At 44.5% G+C, this 19,477-nt stretch overlaps 1 protein-coding gene across 10 annotated transcripts in view; it reads left to right on the top strand.

Annotated features, from left to right (window-relative positions):
* kiaa1109 (KIAA1109 ortholog) overlaps positions 1-19,477 on the top strand; it is a 626,997-nt gene that overhangs the window by 89,814 nt on the left and 517,706 nt on the right. For all 10 annotated transcript variants that reach the window (XM_072495716.1, XM_072495713.1, XM_072495719.1 and 7 more), the window contains exons 8-10: positions 4,739-4,814; positions 9,193-9,386; positions 11,018-11,097. In XM_072495716.1, the coding sequence (XP_072351817.1) occupies positions 4,739-4,814; positions 9,193-9,386; positions 11,018-11,097 (350 nt within the window). The remainder of the gene's footprint in view (positions 1-4,738; positions 4,815-9,192; positions 9,387-11,017; positions 11,098-19,477) is intronic.

Here is a 19,477-nt window from a genome sequence, read left to right as displayed (position 1 = left end):
TAGTGCCTTGTTAATCCAGATGGCGAGAAGTGGGTGAGAATAGTTTGGAGCTGTAGCTTGAACAATAAGGAAAACTATCACCCCTGTGCTCAGTGCTTGAGTCCAAGGTTTTCCCAGGACTGGCATTTCCTGGTTTTCCCAGAATCTTGTCTCATTTCACATTTCATTTTTTGTATTCACGGGTGGATTTCATTTTGTTGAAACTTTGATCTAGAGTGTTCTGGCGTCAAATTGTTACATAGCTTTGGTGGATGAGGATATAATTCAGAACAGCAGATCTGAGAGAGTTGTGTGAAATTAAAGATAAAGCAAGTGTTTTGAAGTGCTGTCACTCTTTGACAAATGCAGTAGATAATTTATGTAGAGCATATGAACAGAAAATGATGAATAGGGCTTTGGGAGAACAACTAGCTTTTCTTTAATTAGTACCATGGGATCTTTTACATTTCAAATGCCTAAAAGGTAGAAAGGAACAATGGATGTTTCGCTTTTTGGGATTCGCCCGTTGCGATTATGGGGCAGCCTATGAGGTCAAACCACCCTTTCTACCCACTCCTTCCCTCAGCCCGCTCCTTTACCCAAACCATCCTGATCCAAGACCCCGGACTTATCTGCTCCGGGAACCCATGGACCTTCGTCGTCATCGTCTTCTCTTGCAGTCCCGGCAGCAGCCAGTGATCCTTTATTGGCAACCGGGACTGATAGATTGACTGGCAGCTCCAGGCGGTGGGGTTTGCTCCCTAATGAGGGGCGGAAGTCCCACGCAGCCCTTGTTGGTCCACCCCGCAGTGCTTTATGGCTATGGTGTGCGTTGCCGTGGAGCGTGTCAGTTCCACACACCGGTGCTCTTTCGGTGGTGGGAAGGATGCTGTCAGCCCCCTGACACACCTGAATTATTCAGCCCTATGTTTTTGTCTTTGCATTTCAGCAATTGGAAAGTGCCAATCAAAACAATTTCCAAAGTAATTTTTGTGCACCAATCATGCCAGCAGTTTCTTTTAATGCCATGTTTACTATGAAATAACCAAGATTACCAAAGATTGACAAACTGCTTCTATTTCTCTTTAAAACTAATCTCCAGTATAATTTGTTTCACTAAGAATAAGCTTTATTTGAGACCACCTTGTTTTAGATTAGATCTGTAGATGCTGTTGGGTGTTTTATTTGAAGCCTATCTGATCCCACACAAATCAGGGAATAGGCTGTATTTAGATTTAAGGAAATGTGAGTCACAGGATTCAGGATGTTGTGACGCACACTTGTTGCCCTCCAAATTGTGCTCTGTGCTGTCCTTTTGGTTGCAAATCTCCTTTAAACTACCTGTTTCTTCCTGAAAACTGGCATTTATGAAACATTAACTCTATTTCATTCTGCAAAACCCGACCAGACCTGTGATATTTCCAGCATTTTCTGATTTTACTAATGGAAAGGTTAACTTGTTGAGACACATCAGAGGGTTTTGCAACTGTGAGTGACTGTTCGGGCTAATATGTATGAACTGTATACATACATCATATTCAGAGTAGCTTGTACAATGTTATATGGAGTAGTTCTGGCATTGGAGCTGAAATTTCAGAGAGGAATTATTGTTTAATGCTTAGCAATGTCTATAGTGGGTGAATTTAAAGATGCAGGGGTATATTTGTGTATATAGAGTTTTATTACCCATAATGTCTGTGAGCCTTAATACTTATACAATACTTAGTATGTTTACACTATTATTGTAAAACAACCTCTTGTAAAAGGTGTCACTGTAGACATTGCATGAATGTATATGGGACGGTTATATTTCATTTTAAAAGTTAGGAACATGCAAACAAGAATAGGCCATTCAGTGATTCAAATGATAATCCATTCGGTTGGATCATGGCTGATCTACATATACCTCAACTTCATTTATCTCATTTTGTTTGAAATCTCTTGATCAATTGGCCCGTCTTTTGGGGAAGTCAGTTCCAAATTCCCATTATACTTTTTTTGTCAAAAACGTGCTCCCTGATTTCACTCCTAAATGGCCTGCTTCCAATTTTTAAATTATGCCTTGTTCTGGATTCCTGCACCAGAAGAAGTAGTTTCTTTGCATCTACCCTATTGAATCTCCTTGATCATTCAAAATCCCCTTGGTCAGATCACTCAATCCTCTCAACATCAGGTAATACAAACCAAGTTTGCCCCCTCGGTTGAGCCCATGAACCTTGGTATAATTCAGGTTTATCTGCACTGTATGCTTACCAAAGGCCAATAGACATTGAAGATCGGAATCCAAAATTGCAGATGGGGGTCTAAAGCATCTAAACTGAAGCATCAGTTCTTAGGGATTTAGCTCTTAGTCTCTCGCCAGTAAGAAAATATTCCAGGAAGTCTTGGATCCAAAATGGATGACGCTCCCTCACATTGTACTGCTTCTCCATTGTTTTGCTCACTGACTTAGCCTATCTTTGTCGCTTTGTAATGTTATCCTCCAATCCAAACAATCTACTCTGTTTCCCAATTTTGTGTCATATGGAACACCCAACACTTTATTCCTTCATCCATGTCCTTAAGTTGAGTTTAGAAGGGTGAGAGGGGATCTTATTGAAACGTACAAGATACTGCGAGGCCTGGTTAGTGGACGTGGAGAGGATGTTTCCACTTGTAGGAAAAACTAGAACCAGAGGACACCATCTCAGATTAAAGGGACGATCCTTTAAAACAGAGATGAGGAGGAATTTCTTCAGCCAGAGGGTGGTGAATCTGTGGAACTCTTTGTCGCAGAAGGCTGTGGAGGCCAATTCACTGAGTGTCTTTAAGACAGAGATAGATAGGTTCTTGATTAATAAGGGGATCAGGGGTTATGGGGAGAAGGCAGGAGAATGGGAATGAGAAAATATCAGACATAATTGAATGGCGGAGCAGACTCGATGGGCCAAGTGGCCTAATTCTGCTCCTATGTCTTATGGTCTTAAATAGAGATAGTTTAAGTGAGTTATATTTGCATTTAATAAAACCAAAATACTGTGGATGCTGGAATCTGAAACAAAACAGAAAATGCTGGAAAAACTCAGCAGGTCGGGCAGCATCTGTGAAAACATCTGTGGAGAGAGAAGACAGAATTAATGCTTCAATTCCGTATGACAATATTTATGTGTGTTGGGCATAAGCTATAGCTTTAAGTTTTTGTTTCATTATTAAAAATTGCCTGTAAATCTGTGTTTATATGCCTGCCTTTTAATGTGGATTTTATGACTTTAAAGCAAAAACAGGATATGAAATAACTGGGCTTTTGCCTTGAAACCAGGGGCCCACAGAGATAGCAATGTTAGTTTGAGTTCAGTTCCCACAAGGTAACCCAGATGTAAGGAGCTTTTCACAGAGTCCGCTGGAACAGAGACAGAAAGCAAGTCCTGAACTAAAGAACAGAAGAAAGGTCCTTAAGTCAGGGAATGGGATAGAAGTAAGTTCCAGGAAGACTGTGAAGTCAAGGACAGGAATCGAAACAGGTCTTGCTCAGTGAGGTTGAAAGGCTCCAATTTAAAAAGGCAAAGCTGCAGAAAGCAAATGGAAAACAAAGTGCAGCAGTATCAAAGGTGACCAGAAGGATGGTGACTCCTTACTATGGGTCTCTGAAGCAGTGGTGTTTTGTTGCCATGGCGAGGTATCTGAGAGATTGTATGGAAGGCGATACTTGAATGCACATGGCAATCCAGGGCAGAGGAATATCGGAATGAGAGGTTGAAACCCTGGGGGTGGATCCTTAGTGAAGATATCCGAGAGGAAGCATTGTTTAGGAAAAGATTCCAAAACGGGTTCTTTGAGATTGGAGATCGGAAACCCTCATGTGGAAGACAGAGTTCCAGTGAGGCCGGTTGGCTCACAGTGTGACAAGTGTCGGGGGGGGGGGGCTTATTGGTTTACATGGACTATGTACTTACTATGAACATTAGAGTATAAGTAAGATTCTGTAACTTGTGTTTTCCTTCCAAATCAAGATGTAGATTTTTAGTTTTTATTAAAAATTCCAATTAAAGGGCAGTTTAACGTGGCCAGTCCACCTACCCTCCACACCTTTTGGGTTTGTGAGGTGAGACTCATGCAGACATGGGGAGAATATGTAAACTCAACACGGCCAGTGATCCTGGGCTGGGATTGAACCTGGTCCTCGGCGCATGAGACAGCAGTGCTAATCATTGAGCCTTCATGCGGCTTTTCAAACCTGTATATACCTGTAAAGGTATAGCTGTGGTCAGAGGTTAGTACTGCTGTCTCAAGCGCCAGGAACTCAGGTTCAATTCCTGACTTGGGTGACTGTGTGGGTTTGATAGAAACATAGAAAATAGGAGTAGGGGGAGGCCATTTTATCCTTCGAGCCTGCTCCGCCATTCATTATGATCATGGCTGATCATCCAACTCAATAGCCTAATCCCGCTATCCCCCCATATCCTTTCCTCTGGGTGCTCCGGTTTCCTCCTGCAGTCTAAACATGTGCAAGTTAGATGGATTGGCCGTGCTAAATTCTCCTTTAGTGTCCAAAGATGTGAAGGTTCAGTGGGGTTACCGGCTAACGGGTTAGGTTGGGGGAGTGGCCCTAGGTAAAATGGTTTTTCGGAGAGTCAGTGCAGACTTGATGGGCCGAATGGCCTCCTGCTGCTCTACTTCCAGGCTGGCCAAATAGTTTCCTTCTGTGTTGTAACCATTTTATGATTCTCTGAGGTTGTACATGTTTATGTGCTTATGTATTCTCTGTTCGATTTTTTCACAGTATTAAAACTGAAACACAAGACCCCTCATCATCCTGGCGATCACTCATTCCAGTTATTAAAGTTGATATCAGTACAGTAAGTAAACTTTTATTTTCAGTTCCAAAAATTCCTTTGCTGCATTCTATTGAGGAGAACAAAGATCTGTATTTCACGCTGCAGTGTTATGATTTGTCAGGCTGAAGTTGCATCATGGTGATTACAAAAGTGCGTTTCTATTGTTGAGGATGGTGAGTGGCTTAGAGAGGTACTTATAGGTGATGGTGTTCCCATGCCGCTGTTGCATTTGTCCTTCAAATGGTAGTGGTTGTGGGTTTGGAAGGTGCTATCTAAGGTGTCTTGGTGAGTTCCTGTAATGCATCCTATGGATAGTACCCACTGCTGCCATTGTGCATGATAGAACGGAGTGACTGTTTATTGATGAGGTACTAATCAAGTGTTGCATACATCCAAGCAAGTGGAAAGTATCCCATCACACTTTGGACTTATGTCTTGTAGATGGTGGGCAGGCTTTGGGGAGTCAGGAGATGAGTTACTTGCTGCAGGATTCCAAACCTCTGACCTGCTTTTGTAGCCACAGTATTTCTATGGCTCGCCCATTTCAGTGTCTGGTCAATGGTAACCCCCAGAATGTTGATCGTGGAGGATTCAGTGATGGTGATGCCATTGAATGTCAAGGAGCGATAGTTAGATTCCCTCTCGTTGGAGATGGTCATTGCCTGACACTTGCCACTTGTTGGCCCAATCCTGGATATTGTCCATGTCTTGCCACATTTGGATATGGACAGTTTCAGTATTTGAGGAGTCGTGAATGGTGCTGAACATAGTGCAATGATAAGTGAACATCTCCATTTCTGACACTATGACGGAAGGAAGGTCATTGAAGATGGTAGGGCTGAGGACATTACCCCGAGGAACTCCTGCAGTGATGTCTTGGAACTGAGATATTTGACTTCTAGCAACCACATCCATTTTCCTTTGTATGACCCCAACCAGCAGAGATTCCCATTGACTCTAGTTTTGCTAGGGCTCATTAATGCCACACTTGGTCATCTTGGTCAAATGCTGCCTTGATGCCAAGAGCAGTCACTCTTACCTCACCTCTGGTGTTCAGCTCTTTTGTTCATGTTTGACGCAATGTTGTAATGGGGTCCGGAGCTGAGTGGCCAGAACTGTATACAGAATTCCAGCTGTGGCCTGACCAACGTTCTGTACAGGTACAATAAAGGGAAGCATCTGATGTGCCTTTTTTCCCACCTTATTTATCTGTCCAGCCATTCTTTTTTTTAACGTAAATTTAGAGTACCCAATTCAGTTTTTCCAATTTAGGGGCAATTTAGCGTGGCCAATTTACCTATCCTGCACATCTTTTGGGTTGTGGGGGCAAAACCCACGCAAATATGGGGAGAATGTGCAAACTCCACACAGACAGTGATCCAGAGCCGGGATCGAACCTGGGACCTTGACGCCGTGAGCCAGCAGTGCTAATCACTGCGCCACTGTTCTGCCCTGTTTAGCCAGCTTTAGGGATCTGTGGACATGGACTCCAAGGTCTTTCACTTGCTCTATCCGTCTCAGAATCCTGCCATTTATTTAGCATTCCCTTGCTTTGTTTGCCCTCCCAAATACATGACCTCACACTTCTTTGGATTGAATTCCATTTGACACTTTTCCAGCCATGCAACCATTGATAGAATTCTGCAGCCCATGCCTATCCTATTCACTACCAATTACACAACAGGTTTTGTGTCATATACAAATTTCAATCTTGCCTCCCACATTCAATTAATTCATCTATAGCACAAATAGCAAGGGCCCCAACATTGAGCCCTGTGGAATGCCACTGGAAACCGTTTTCCATTTGCAAAAGCATCCGTCAATCATTCCCCTTTGTTGCTGTCAGTGAGCCAATTTTGGATCCAACTCGCCACACTCTCTGGTATCCTGACAAAGAACAAAGAACAAAGAAAAGTACAGCACAGGACCAGGCCCTTCAGCCCTCCGACCATGCTGCCCGCCTAAACTACAATCTTCTACACTTCCTGGGTCCGTATCCCTCTATTCCCATCCTATTCATGTATTTGTCAAGATGCCCCTTAAATGTCACTCATGTGACGACTTTCATCTTTCTGACCAGGCTGCCATTTGGGACCTTGTCAAGTGCCTTAATAAAATTCATATAGGCATCACCCACTGCTCCACACTCATCAATGCTCTTCATTACTTCCTCGAAAAAAAATCAATTAAGTTAGTAAGATACGACTTTCTCTTAACAAAACCTTTCTGATTAGACTGTGTCTTTCTAAGTGACAGCTTATCCTGGCGCTCAGAATTGATTATCATAAATTTCCCAGATCCAAAGCCAGATTGACAGGTCTATAATTATCCCTCGCATTCTTTTTAAATAATGGTACAATGTTTGCAGACCTCTAATCTTCTGGTGTCTTGCCTGTATCTAGTGAGGATTGAAAATGATCCTTAGGGCATTCGGTATTTCCTCTTTGGCTTCTTTTAACAGCCTGGGATACAGTCCATCCAACCGTGGTGATTTATCCACCTTCAAGGATGTCAGTCCCTCCAATACTTCCCCTCTCATTATGCTTATTGTATCTAATATTTCATACTACTCATTATTTAGGATGTCTGCATCGTCGCTCTGCTTTGTGAAGACTTTATATTTTAAAGTACTCATTAATGATTGCCTATTGCTTTGTCGTTAGCTTCAGAACAACATTTAAAGAGAAGGGCAATTCAGTTTATTATCAGTGTCAACTGCACCATTCGTTTATTTTTTGAAAAAATAATTTTCAGAGCTCCTCTACAAATACACTGGGTGGAATTCTCCGTGGCCCGACGCCAAAATCGGGATTGGCAATCAGTCGTAGAATGGCTTCCAATGCCGGATTCGGGGCAGGCGGTTTGGCACCGGTTCGTGATGCTCTGCCCCCTTCGAGTCAGCGTCATCAGGACGCGTGCAACGCGCAGTTGCAACACCATTGACACGTCAGCCCAGCCGCAATTCTCCACCCCTGATGGGCCGAGTTCCCGACAGCGTGGACCACGTGTGCTCCTAGCAGTCGGGAACCCGGCGTGCCGGCTACAGACAGTGTACAGTGCCACCACACATTTCCAGAATCCGTGTCGCTGGCTGGGAGCTTCTGCTCGAACTGGGGGGAGTGGTGGGGGGTGGACAGGGGGGTGGGGGCTGTGTGCTTGGGGTAGGCGGGTTAGGGTTCCAGCACGGCCTGCGCCATGTTTTCTGGCGCGACCAGTGCAAGCCATCAGCCCTGCGCATGCGCGGCCCGGGACCCGCTGATTTTTCCAGTCGTTTTCCGCATGATCCGCATGGCGCCGGTGCTAGCCCCTCACCGGTACCAGAATCGGTGAGGCGTTTGTGCCCATCGTGAACCACTGCGGATTCTCCATTGGCGCTGTAACTTAGCCGCTGGAATGGAGAATTCTGCCCATTATTTGTTCGATTTACTGAGGGAAATAAGAATAGGAATTGCACAATTACTGGCCACAACTGCCAATCCTCCTCAGATATAGGGGTGGAGTCAGGGGACTAGAGAATTGGGAATTTTACACCCTTGTCATAAAAGGGAATGAGAATAAACCTGGCAATTATAGGCCAGCCAGTTTAATGTTGGTGGTGGGAAATCTTTAGGAACAGTATTCCGGGAGAAAATTAATACCTATAACAACTGGAGCCAATTTGGACTTGATGAGGAAATATTGTGTTTGACTAACTTCATTTTTGTTGAGTTAACAGTGGGTGGATGAGGGCAGCACCACTGATATTGTGTGCACGGACCTCCTAAAGGCATTTGATGAACTACTAAATATTAGTTAGCAAAATCAAGTCTGCTTTTCCTCATGTTGCCTTTGGTTCTTTTTCTAATCACTTTGTATCTGTGTCCTCTGGTTCTCGACCCTTCTGCCAATGAGAACAGTTTCTCCCCATCTACTCTGCCTAGACCCATGACTTTGAAAAAACTCTGTAAAATTTCCCCCGTCTTCTTGAAGGAGAACAACCTCAGCTTTGTAAATCTATCCATCTAATTGGAGTCTTACATCCCTGAAACATTCTTGTAAGTTTTCGTGCACCTTGTCTAAAGCCTTCACGTCCTTCTTAAAGTATGGAGTGGGGAAACTTTGCCAAATACAAATACCAATAAAAGTTATCTTTCCTTTTTAACTCTGATGCAGTTTTTTTCCCATATATACTATATTGTGTACAGCAATAATGTTAAACTTATTGTTCATGTTTGAGAAACAGCAATAATGTTAAACTTATTGTTCATGTTTGAGAAACTGAGAGATTGGCAATTTAGTTTTCTTGCTTTCTGATTATCTTGCATGTTTGTATTTCAATGCGGCACTGAAAGCATTGTGAAAAGCATTGCAGATCACACCTCATTTGTTCAGCTGTACTAATGTAATATTTTGCTACTAGGGTCGTTTAGCATTTGGAAATCGCTTTTTGCCTCAGACGCTCTGCATAAATTTTGACGATGCTTTCCTGACGTATACTACAAAGCCACCTTCTAGCCACCTTGACCAATTTATGCACATTGTGAAGGGAAAATTGGAAAACGTTAGAGTCATGCTGGTTCCTAGTCCAAGACATGTTTCCCTGCAAAACGATGAGTATGAAGAAATTGTTCTGTTATTAAATATAATGAATTTCAGAGCTCATAATCCTTGCAGTATTAATATTTAATTGCAAAAGGCTGAGTATGAATTCAATTTTATAGTTCTCAAAATATTCAGATTCAGAATTATAAGTGTTTGAGAGTAATATAGCATTGCCAAGAGCATGTCAGAAGAAAAAGAATGTACAGCCTAACGATCTTTATTTTATTAGAGTACTTGGATGTAATTTGTCACTTGGATTGATCACATCTTATTTTGTCTTGTTTGATGCTCTAGAGTTGAAGGTTAGTAAGAATTAAGGGTAGTTTTTATTTTGTGCAGTGAACTGTCCTCGCGTGGATCATGACGTTCTGCTCCAGTGGCGATAATGGAGTATTCGGTTGAGGACAAGAATTCTGATTCGTAATATCACAAAGAATTTGATGTTAGAGGGATAAAACTCTACAACACATGTCCACTTCTAGGTTGCGCAACATTAGTTACTAAAGTTGAAATTTTATTTATATATTTGATCTGGCATAAAATATTTGTGCCAATTATAATAAAATGTTAAATTCTTTATCTTAAGAGGATCATACCTGTCCCAGAAACCTGTGAAAACTTCTATAATTTAATAGCTAATTAAGAATTTTGGTGCTACTAAATTAATACACATCCAATATTTGGTTTAAAGGCTTCCTTACTACTATAAATGAAACACATATGTATAATGTATGTCGATTTACATAGAATATAAAGCACAGAAACAGGACATTTGGCCCACCTATCTATGCTGATGTTTGCACCCCAAACGAGCCTCCTTAAACCCACTTTAGCTGAAACTATCAGGATTTCCTTCCATTTTGTTTCTCCCTCATGCTTATCTAACTTTCCATTAAATGTGTTTATTTAATTTAAAAATGTTTCTTTCCCAATTAAGGCAATTTAGCGTGGCCAAGCCACCACCCTGCACATCTTTGGGTTGCGGGGGAGAGACCCACGCAGACGCTGGAAGAATGTGCAAACTCCCCACGGACAGCCAACCACTGTGCCACTATGCCGCCTCCTGAAATGCGTTTATGCTATTCTCCTCAATTACTCTGTAACTCTTTAAAATAAATCCATGAATTTTTTTCTGCACTTTAGATATTGTAATATGAAGATAAATGGCCATTTATATACACTCAATTTTCCGTTGGCTCCTCCTACCCCTGTAACAAGAGGTTACAAAGACCATGTGCTTTTGGAACTTCAATTAAGATTGCAGAAGGGGTTAGATGAGCAACATTAGTAGTTACACCAATTATTGGATTAACAGCATGATAATGCAATTTTGTAGAGAGGACAAGGTTATTTGTAAATGGTGTGGAGTGAAAAACTGAGGGGTGTAGTAGGCACAATCAAAACATGAGAAACACACAATAAGGAAAAGTCAAACGATCAAAGGTGCTGGTGCAGCTGGAATGAAACTAAACAGAAAGTGTCAACATAGAAAAGTAACTCTGCCAATTGCAACGATAAATAATGAATTGAGTAATTACAGTACAAAATATTTAGAACAGCACATTGTAGTTCATAGCATTTGTTTTACAATAGCAACGGCATTCATCTAATTTGAGTTTTCATTTTATTTTTCTCCCCTTTAGGCCACCTCGTTTGATGGGAGAGGGTTTTGTTGTAATGCAATCAAATGATGTTGATATCTATTACTACATGGATGAACCAGGTCTGTGTGTATTTTTCTCTTGTACTATGCTTTGAACTTGATTTTTCCCGGTCATTCACTTTTGGATTTCAGTTGAAGGCTGTTATTTTTGTTTCTAATTTGTTCTCTATTTTCTTCCCTTCCTCTTCTGAATCATGCTAAGGTATGAGTTTTGACGGGCCTCTACTATGTATATATGCCGACATTCTTATTGTACGGGTTTTGTTTTGATGCTAAATCAATGCTAGCACCGTGGTTAGCACTGTTGCTTCATTGGATTGGATTTGTTTATTGTCACGTATACCGAGGTACAGTGAAAAGTATTTTTCTGCGAGCAGCTCAACAGATCATTAAATACATGGGAAGAAAAGGGAATAAAAGAAAATACATAATAGGGCAACACAACATATACAATGTACAACATATACATAGGGGCATGAACCCGGGTTCGATTCCCGGCTTGGGTCACTGTCTGTGCGGAGTCTGCATGTTCTACCCAAGTCTGCGTGGGTTTCCTCCGGGTGCTCTGGTTTCCTCCCACAAAATCCCGAAAGACGTGTTCCTTAGGTACATTGAACATTCTGAATTCCCCTCAGTATACCCGAACAGGCGCCGTAGTGTGGCGACTAGTGGATTTTCACGGTAACTTCATTACAGTGTTAATGTAAGCCTACTTGGGACACTAATAAAGATTATTATTATTATTGAAGCTACTGCATCTTTCCTAATAGAATTTTTGAGTTATACAGATCAGAAAGCTTCTATTATTTTGGGGAGGTTTATTTATTTACACACTGAACCCAACTTTTTTTCAGCAAAACTCCACGTGTGGATAATTTCTCTACAATTGCTATTTCTCTTCTCTACAATTGCTATTTCTTTTATTCATTGTAAAACTAAGCAACGACTTCTCGCAGAGGGTGGTGAATTTGTGGAACTCGCTGCCCCATAGTACGGTGGAGTCTGAATCATTAAATGGATTCAAGAAGGAGATAGATATATTTCTGATTTTTTAAAAAAAACAGGTTAAAGGGATATGGGGAACAGACAGGCAGGTGGATTTGAGACCAGGAAGAGATCAGCCATTATCTGATTGAATGGCTGAGCAGGCTTGAAGGACTAAATTGCCTACTTCTGCTCCTTATTCCTATGTATTTTCATAAACTTTATCAGACTAAAAGTCAATTTAAATCTACACATTAAACTCCTTGAATATGATTGCACTATAAAGGATATAAATTAATGGTCTCATTTCTCACTTGATGTAGGATCTTTCATAGTGACGAATGGTCTATGGTGACAGACAATATATCCCTCGGTGTAGAACTTGATATACCCACAGGGAAAGCAGCTATTGGCCGATTCATGAAGCCTCGAATAACACCAAAACTGACTCTTGGGACCAAGCTGGTGGTTTATACCTTGTTGTATGACTGTGAAACATGGACAATTAAAAAAAAAAAAAAAATTTTGTTCATGGGAAATGAGCATTCCTGGATAGGTCAGCATTCATTACACATCACTAATTGCCCTTGAGAAGGTGGTGGTGTGACACCTCCTTGAATCGCTGCAGTCCATGTGTTGTAGGATCACCGACAGTGCTGTTAGGAAAGGAGTCCCAGAATTCCTTTGACAGGGCTAACAATCTCACTCTGATCCAATGTAAGTGACGGAATGGCTGTTATGCCCCTTAGCCATACCCACAAGTTGTTAGTGAGATCTGGTTAGGGGCCAATAACATTTTGTTTAAAGTTGGCAAGTTTGAGATTCAGGACACTTGATAATAGAATAAAGCCACAAGTTTTAAAGAAAGCCATAAAGTCACAGGTTTTGTACAACCAAAAATAAATGTTACCATATAAGGTCAGAAAGATAAAACAATTTACAATATCTGTCTTGAGGGTAAGTATGAGGTACTTGTGAATTAAGAGGCAAACCACACACCACAACACACTACACAAAGAATGACTGATGCAATTAGAACAGATTACATGGATTTCTGAGCAACCCAACCAGACAATAGGCTAACAATCTCATCAAAACTCTGCGTCTCTTACACAAGGATTACCAATCTTCACCTTCAAAAATCTCACTTTAGATTTATCTCCAAAGGTTGCTCCAGCTTAGATGGCTTTAATGAGGGCCCATGACACAGGGTTTCAACATTATCTTCTGGGATTCTGTTCCCCTAGATTACCAAGTACATTCAAATATTAACTCACAAGCACTGTATCAGTTCTTGGGCCATGCCAAGCAGCATACTATTGCTCCAAAGGGGTACCTTTGCTCCAGCGGCCCGCAAAATGGAGTCACCAACCTTCCGCAGCCTTCTTGAATCTTTAGGGCTACTCCTGAGCTCACTTCTATTACCAGACTCAATAGCATCAACTGTGGCCCACCTCAAAGGGTTTCAGTCTTGTCTTTTGAGATTCCATTTGTCTGGATTTCCAAGTATATACCCAAGCATCAAATTACAGACTCAACTTCAGATTTTAGTCTGTGCCGAGCAGAACGCTACTGCTCCAAAGGGGTCCCTTTGCCTCAGCGGCCCTGTTAACTTGGAGTCTATTTATCTGATTCTCTTTTAACTGAATTTATCTGGGACCTGTTTCTGATTCTTATCTTTGTCTCTTGTCTGGGTCTTTTTGGAACTGTTCTCTGTCTCCCTCCCTTTTGCCTTGTCTGGGACACTTCTTGGCGACCTCTCCCTGTCCCTTCGCTTGTGTCCCCCACCTGGGATATTTGCTGGTCATGGCACTCTACATCTGGCGCACAGAGCTGGTCCTTGGCCTGGATACAGAACTGCGCACGTGCTGCCCGTTCCCACCTGTGTTGAAACTCTGAAGACTGATAGGACTTGGAGTTCCCAATGAGCAGATAAGCATGGTGTCCATAACATGGCAGCTTCATTGGCTCAGGCACGACCTCAAGATGGAAAACGATCAAGCATATTCTGCATGGTGAGGTAACTGGAGCCAGATGATCAGTAGGATGCCCAAAGCTCCGCTTCAAAGATGTTTGCAAATGTGATGTAAGGGCCCTGGACATCGATTATCGCACTTCGGAGCCATTAGGTGACAGCAGAGGAAAATAGAAACGCCTTCTGTGGTCTGGTGTGAACGAGCATGATCACCAATGGCTACAGCGGCTTGGCAGCAGATGCCATTTGCCGAAAAAAAGCAACGTAGAACAACACCTGGTAGCTTCATGTGGCACTTGTGTCAGAACGGGCTTCTCAAGAATTGCCTTCTTAATCCAACAGCAAATGTGCCCCATTTGACGATACCCTACTTTAAATGCTGCACTTCCATCATCATTCATAGGTTGGTCGAAAGCATCTATCACTTAATAGCTTGTTGAAAATATTGCTGCTACAGAATTAATGTTTATATTTTGTTTGCATAGACCTCATGATACAGGAACTAACCTATGCCTGTGATTATGCTCCAATGAACCTCTTTTCCTTTTTCTTCTAAACTTATCAGCGTAACCCACCGGTTCTTTCTCTCTTAACGCACATCTCAAGCCAAGACATGTATGTTGTTCATCTTAACAATTCCATGTGGTAGCAAATTCCACATTCTAACTAATCTCTTGGTAAATAAATTTCTCCTGAATTCCTTATTAGATTTATTTGTGTCTGTTTTTTATGACGCTGGATTTGAAACCTCCCACCAGCACAAATGACCTTGCTGCATCTACCCTATCAAATGCCAACATAATTTTGAAGAACACTATTTAGGGTATTCCTCAATCAACTCTTCTGTAGAGCATAGATCCCAGGTTGTTCAGTCTTCCCTGATATTTCTGGTCTCACATTTATAAATGTGTCTCTATTATTTTTTTATTATGTAGACTAGTATTGTGCACATTACTCTTGTGGTCTAAGTGTGGTCTAACCAAGGTTCTACATAGGTTTAACATAGCTTTTATGTCTTTCAAATGCAGTCCACTAGAAATGAACCTTAGTGCTTGATTTAATATTTTTATGACCTTGTTAATCTGCACTGCTAGTTTAAATGATTATTTTTTTGTTGTCTGAACCCCATGCTGACTCTTATTTTAAGGAGTATGTGATCTCTTTATTTCTCTTATCAAAATATGCTGTCTCACACTTGCTTTTATATTGAAACTAATTTGCCATTTACGCATCCACTTTGCAAATTTATTAACCTCTTACATTTTGTTGCTGTCTTCCTTAAGAGTTACTTTCTTACTCCTTGTTTATACTTTTAAGTTCTGATATGTACAAATTATGGCAGTAAAGATAATGGAATGTGGTAGAAACGTTAATGGAATTTTTACTCTAAAGGTATAACAGAAAAACCTCGTAAAATTAAAATACAGTAGTCAGCACAGATTTCAAAAAGGAAGACGGTACATAATCAACCTCATTGCATCCTTTGAAGAAATAACAAGGTGTATAAAAGGATAATGCAGTAGATGTAATGCATTTGAATTTTCAAAAACTCATTGATAAAGGTATTGTATAGTACAGTGTTTTTCAAACTTTTTTTCCGGGAACCCCTTTCTTTTTAAAAAAAAAAAAAATTTTTATTGAGGTTTTCGCAAAATATCAACAACAAAATGAAAAAGGAACCCCAATAGAATTAAATACAGAACAAAATAAAACAACCCCCCGTGCCCCCCTTCCCCCCGATACATAAATAATAAATTAACACCCCAAATTAACACAAAGCAAACATAGCAAATATATACACCCCCTCAGATCCCCCATTGTAAACAAACAAAAATAAAATAGAACCCCCCCCACCCCCCCGGGTTGCTGCTGCTGCTGACCATTGTCGACCGTTCTGCCAGGAAGTCCAAGAACGGTTGCCACCGCCTGAAGAACCCTTATACCGATCCCCTTAAGGCGAATTTCACCCTCTCCAATTTAATAAATCCCCCATATCGTTGATCCAGGATTCCACGCTTGGGGGCCTCGCATCCTTTCACTGAAGAAGAATCCTTCGCCGGGCTACCAGGGACGCAAAGGCCAGAATACCGGCCTCTTTCGCCTCCTGCACTCCCGGCTCCCCTGCAACCCCAAATATTGCGAGCCCCCAGCCCGGTTTGACCCTGGATCCTATCACCCCCGACAGCATCCTTGCTACGCCCTTCCAAAATTCCTCCAGCACTGGGCATGCCCAGAACATATGGGTGTGATTTGCTGGGCTCCCTGAGCACCTAACACACCTGTCCTCACCCCCAAAGAACCGGCTCATCCTTGTCCCGGTCATGTGTGCCCTGTGCAGCACCTTAAACTGTATGAGGCTAAGCCTCGCGCATAAGAGGAAGAGTTCACCCTCCCAAGGGCATCTGCCCACGTCCCCTCTTCGATCTCCTCTCCCAACTCCTCCTCCCACTTACCTTTCAATTCCACCACCGAGGCCTCCTCCTCCTCCTGCATCACCTAGTACGTTGCCGAGATCTTCCCCTCTCCAACCCCCCCCCCCCCCCTGAGAGCACCCTGTCCTCTACTGTGCGTGGCAGCAGCCGCGGGAATTCCACCACTTGCCGCCTGGCAAACGCCCTTACCTGTAAATACCTAAAGGTGTTCCCCAGGAGGAGCCCATACTTCTCCTCCAGCTCACCCAGGCTCGTGAACTTCCCATCCACAAACAGGTCCCCCAACCTTCTTATCCCTGCCCTGTGCCACCCCGAAAACCCTCCATCTATTCTCCCTGGGACAAACCGGTGGTTCCCCCGTATTGGGGTCCACACCGAGGCCCCCACTTTCCCCCCTGTGCCGCCTCCACTGCCCCCAGATTTTGAGGGTAGCTGCCACTACCGGGCTCGTGGTATACCTCATTGGAGGGAGTGGCAGCGGCTCCGTTGTCAGCGTCTCCAGACTCGCACCCTCACAAGACGCCATCTCCAGCCTCTTCCATGCAGCCCCCTCCCCCTCCATCACCACTTGCGCACCATCGCCACATTGGCGGCCCCAGAAGTACCCACAGAGGTTGGGCAGTGCCAGCCCCCCCCCATCCCTACTCCGCTCCAGGAACACCCTTCTTACCCTCGGAGTCCCTCGCGCCCACACAAACCCAGTTATGCTCCTGTTGACCTGCCTAAAGAAGGCCTTCGGGATAAGAATGGGGAGGCACTGGAACAGGAACAAAAACCTTGGGAGCACCGTCATCTTAACTGACTGCACCCTACCCGCCAGGGACAGCGGCAACGCGTCCCACCTCTTGAACTCCTCCTCCATTTGCTCCACCAGCCTTGTAAAGTTACGTCTATGCAGGGCCCCCCTATCCTGGCCACCTGGACCCCCAAATACCTGAAGCTCCTCTCCGCCCTTTTTAGTGGGAGCTCACCAATCCCCCTCTCCTGGGCCCCTGGGTGAACCACGAACAACTCGCTCTTCCCCATGTTGAACTTGTACCCTGAGAAATCCCCGACCTCCCTGAGGATCCTCATTACCTCCGGCATTCCCCCCACCGGGTCCACCACATATAGCAGCAAGTCGTCCGCATAGAGCGACACCTTATGCTCCTCCCCACCTGCACCACCCACCTCCAGTTCCTCGACTCCCTCAGTGCCATAGCCAGGAGTTCAATCGCCAGTGCGAAGAGCAGGGGGGACAGGGGACACCCCTGCCTCGTCCCTCGAGGCAACCGAAAGTACTCCGATCTCCTCTTGTTCGTGGCCACACTCGCCATCGGGACCTCATACAACAGCCTAACCCACCTGACAAACCCCTCCCCAAACCCGAACCTCTTCAGCACCTCCCACAAGTACCCCCACTCTACCCTATCGAAGGCCTTCTCAGCGTCCATCGCACCACTATCTCTGCCTCCCCCTCCCTCGCCGGCATCATAATAACGTTCAGGAGCCTCCGCACATTCGCGTTCAACTGCCTCCCCTTCACGAACCCCGTCTGGTCTTCGTGGATCACCTGCGGCACACAATCCTCAATTCTCGTGGCTAAGACCTTCGCCAGCACCGTGGCATCTATGTTTAACAACAAAATCGGCCTGTAAGACTCACACTGCAGGGGATCCTTGTCCTGCTTCAGGATCAAGGAGATCAGTGCCCAGGACATCGTCGGGGGCAAGGCCCCCCCCTCCCTTGCCTCATTGAAGGTCCTAACTAGCAACGGGCCCAACCGGTCCACATATTTTTTGTAGAATTCGACCGGGAAACCGTCCGGCCGCGGTGCCTTCCCCGTGTGCATGCTCCCTATCCCTTTGGCCAGCTCCTCCAGCCCAATCGGGGCCCCCAATCCCGCCACCAGTCCCTCCTCCACCTTCGGAAACCTCAATTGGTCCAGAAAGCGGCCCATCCCGCGCCAGCATCCGACTTTCCTTTTCCCCATACTCATAAATCGCCCCCTGGGCCTTCCTCCACTGCCCCTCCGCCTTCCTGGTGGTCAACAGGTCGAATTCGGCCTGGAGGCTACGCCTCTCCCTCAACAGTCCCATCTCAGGCACCTCCGCATACCTCCTGTCTACCCTCACCATCTCCCCCACCAGCCTCTCCCTCTCCTCTGCTCTCTCCTCTCCTTGTGGGCCCTAATGGAGATCAGCTCTCCCCTAATCACCGCCTTCAGCGCCTCCCATATCATCCCCACTTGGACCTCCCCGTTATCGTTGGCGTCCAGGTATCTCTCTATGCTTCCTCGGACCCGCTGACTCACTTCCTCGTCCGCCAACAGCCCCACCTCCAAGCGTCACAACGGGCGCTGGTCCCTCTCCTACCCTAACTCTAGGTCTACCCAATGCGGGGCGTGATCCGAAATGGCTATCGCCGAGTACTCGGTATCCTTTACTCTCGCTATCAGCGCCCTACTCATAATAAAAAAGTCAATCCGGGAATAAGCCTTATGAACATGCGAGAAGAATGAAAATTCCCTAGCCCCCGGCCTTGCAAATCTCCCGCCTCTCCTTCAACTCCTCCCATTGTGGGACATACCCTCCTCCTCCATTACCCATCAGCAGGCTCTCTGCCTCCCCCTTTCATCCCAAGCACAGGAAACAACCCTCGCTTCCCGGGCCCCGCCCCCTCCAGCCTTCAGCACGGGAAAAAGTCTGCGCTTTCCACCTTCCCGGCCCCACCACCTCTGACGCAGCTCCTTGTACAGGCCCAGTCCCCTCACCCCGACTCGAGCCTCCCCCTCCCCCGCAGGGCCCCATCCCCCCCTACCGGCCATCCACCCCTACTCCATTTACTTACCCCCCTCCAAGAGCCCACCCGGCAGACCCAACCAAAACAGTGCCCAACCCACCCTAACCACCCACACCGAACCAAAAAGAAACAAGAGCAGAGAACCCCCCCCTCAGAATGTAACACACAAAGAGCAATCCCCGGCCACCCATCCCGACCCTCAGTTTCTTGGCCTGAACAAAGACCCACGCCTCCTCCGGCGACTCAAAATAATGGTGCCGGTCCTTGT

The sequence above is a fragment of the Scyliorhinus torazame genome, chromosome 3, assembly GCF_047496885.1.
Source record: "Scyliorhinus torazame isolate Kashiwa2021f chromosome 3, sScyTor2.1, whole genome shotgun sequence".
NCBI classification, from domain to species: domain Eukaryota; kingdom Metazoa; phylum Chordata; class Chondrichthyes; order Carcharhiniformes; family Scyliorhinidae; genus Scyliorhinus; species Scyliorhinus torazame.
Note: the sequence above shows the minus strand (reverse complement) of the source record. Positions and strands in the feature narration are given on the sequence as shown.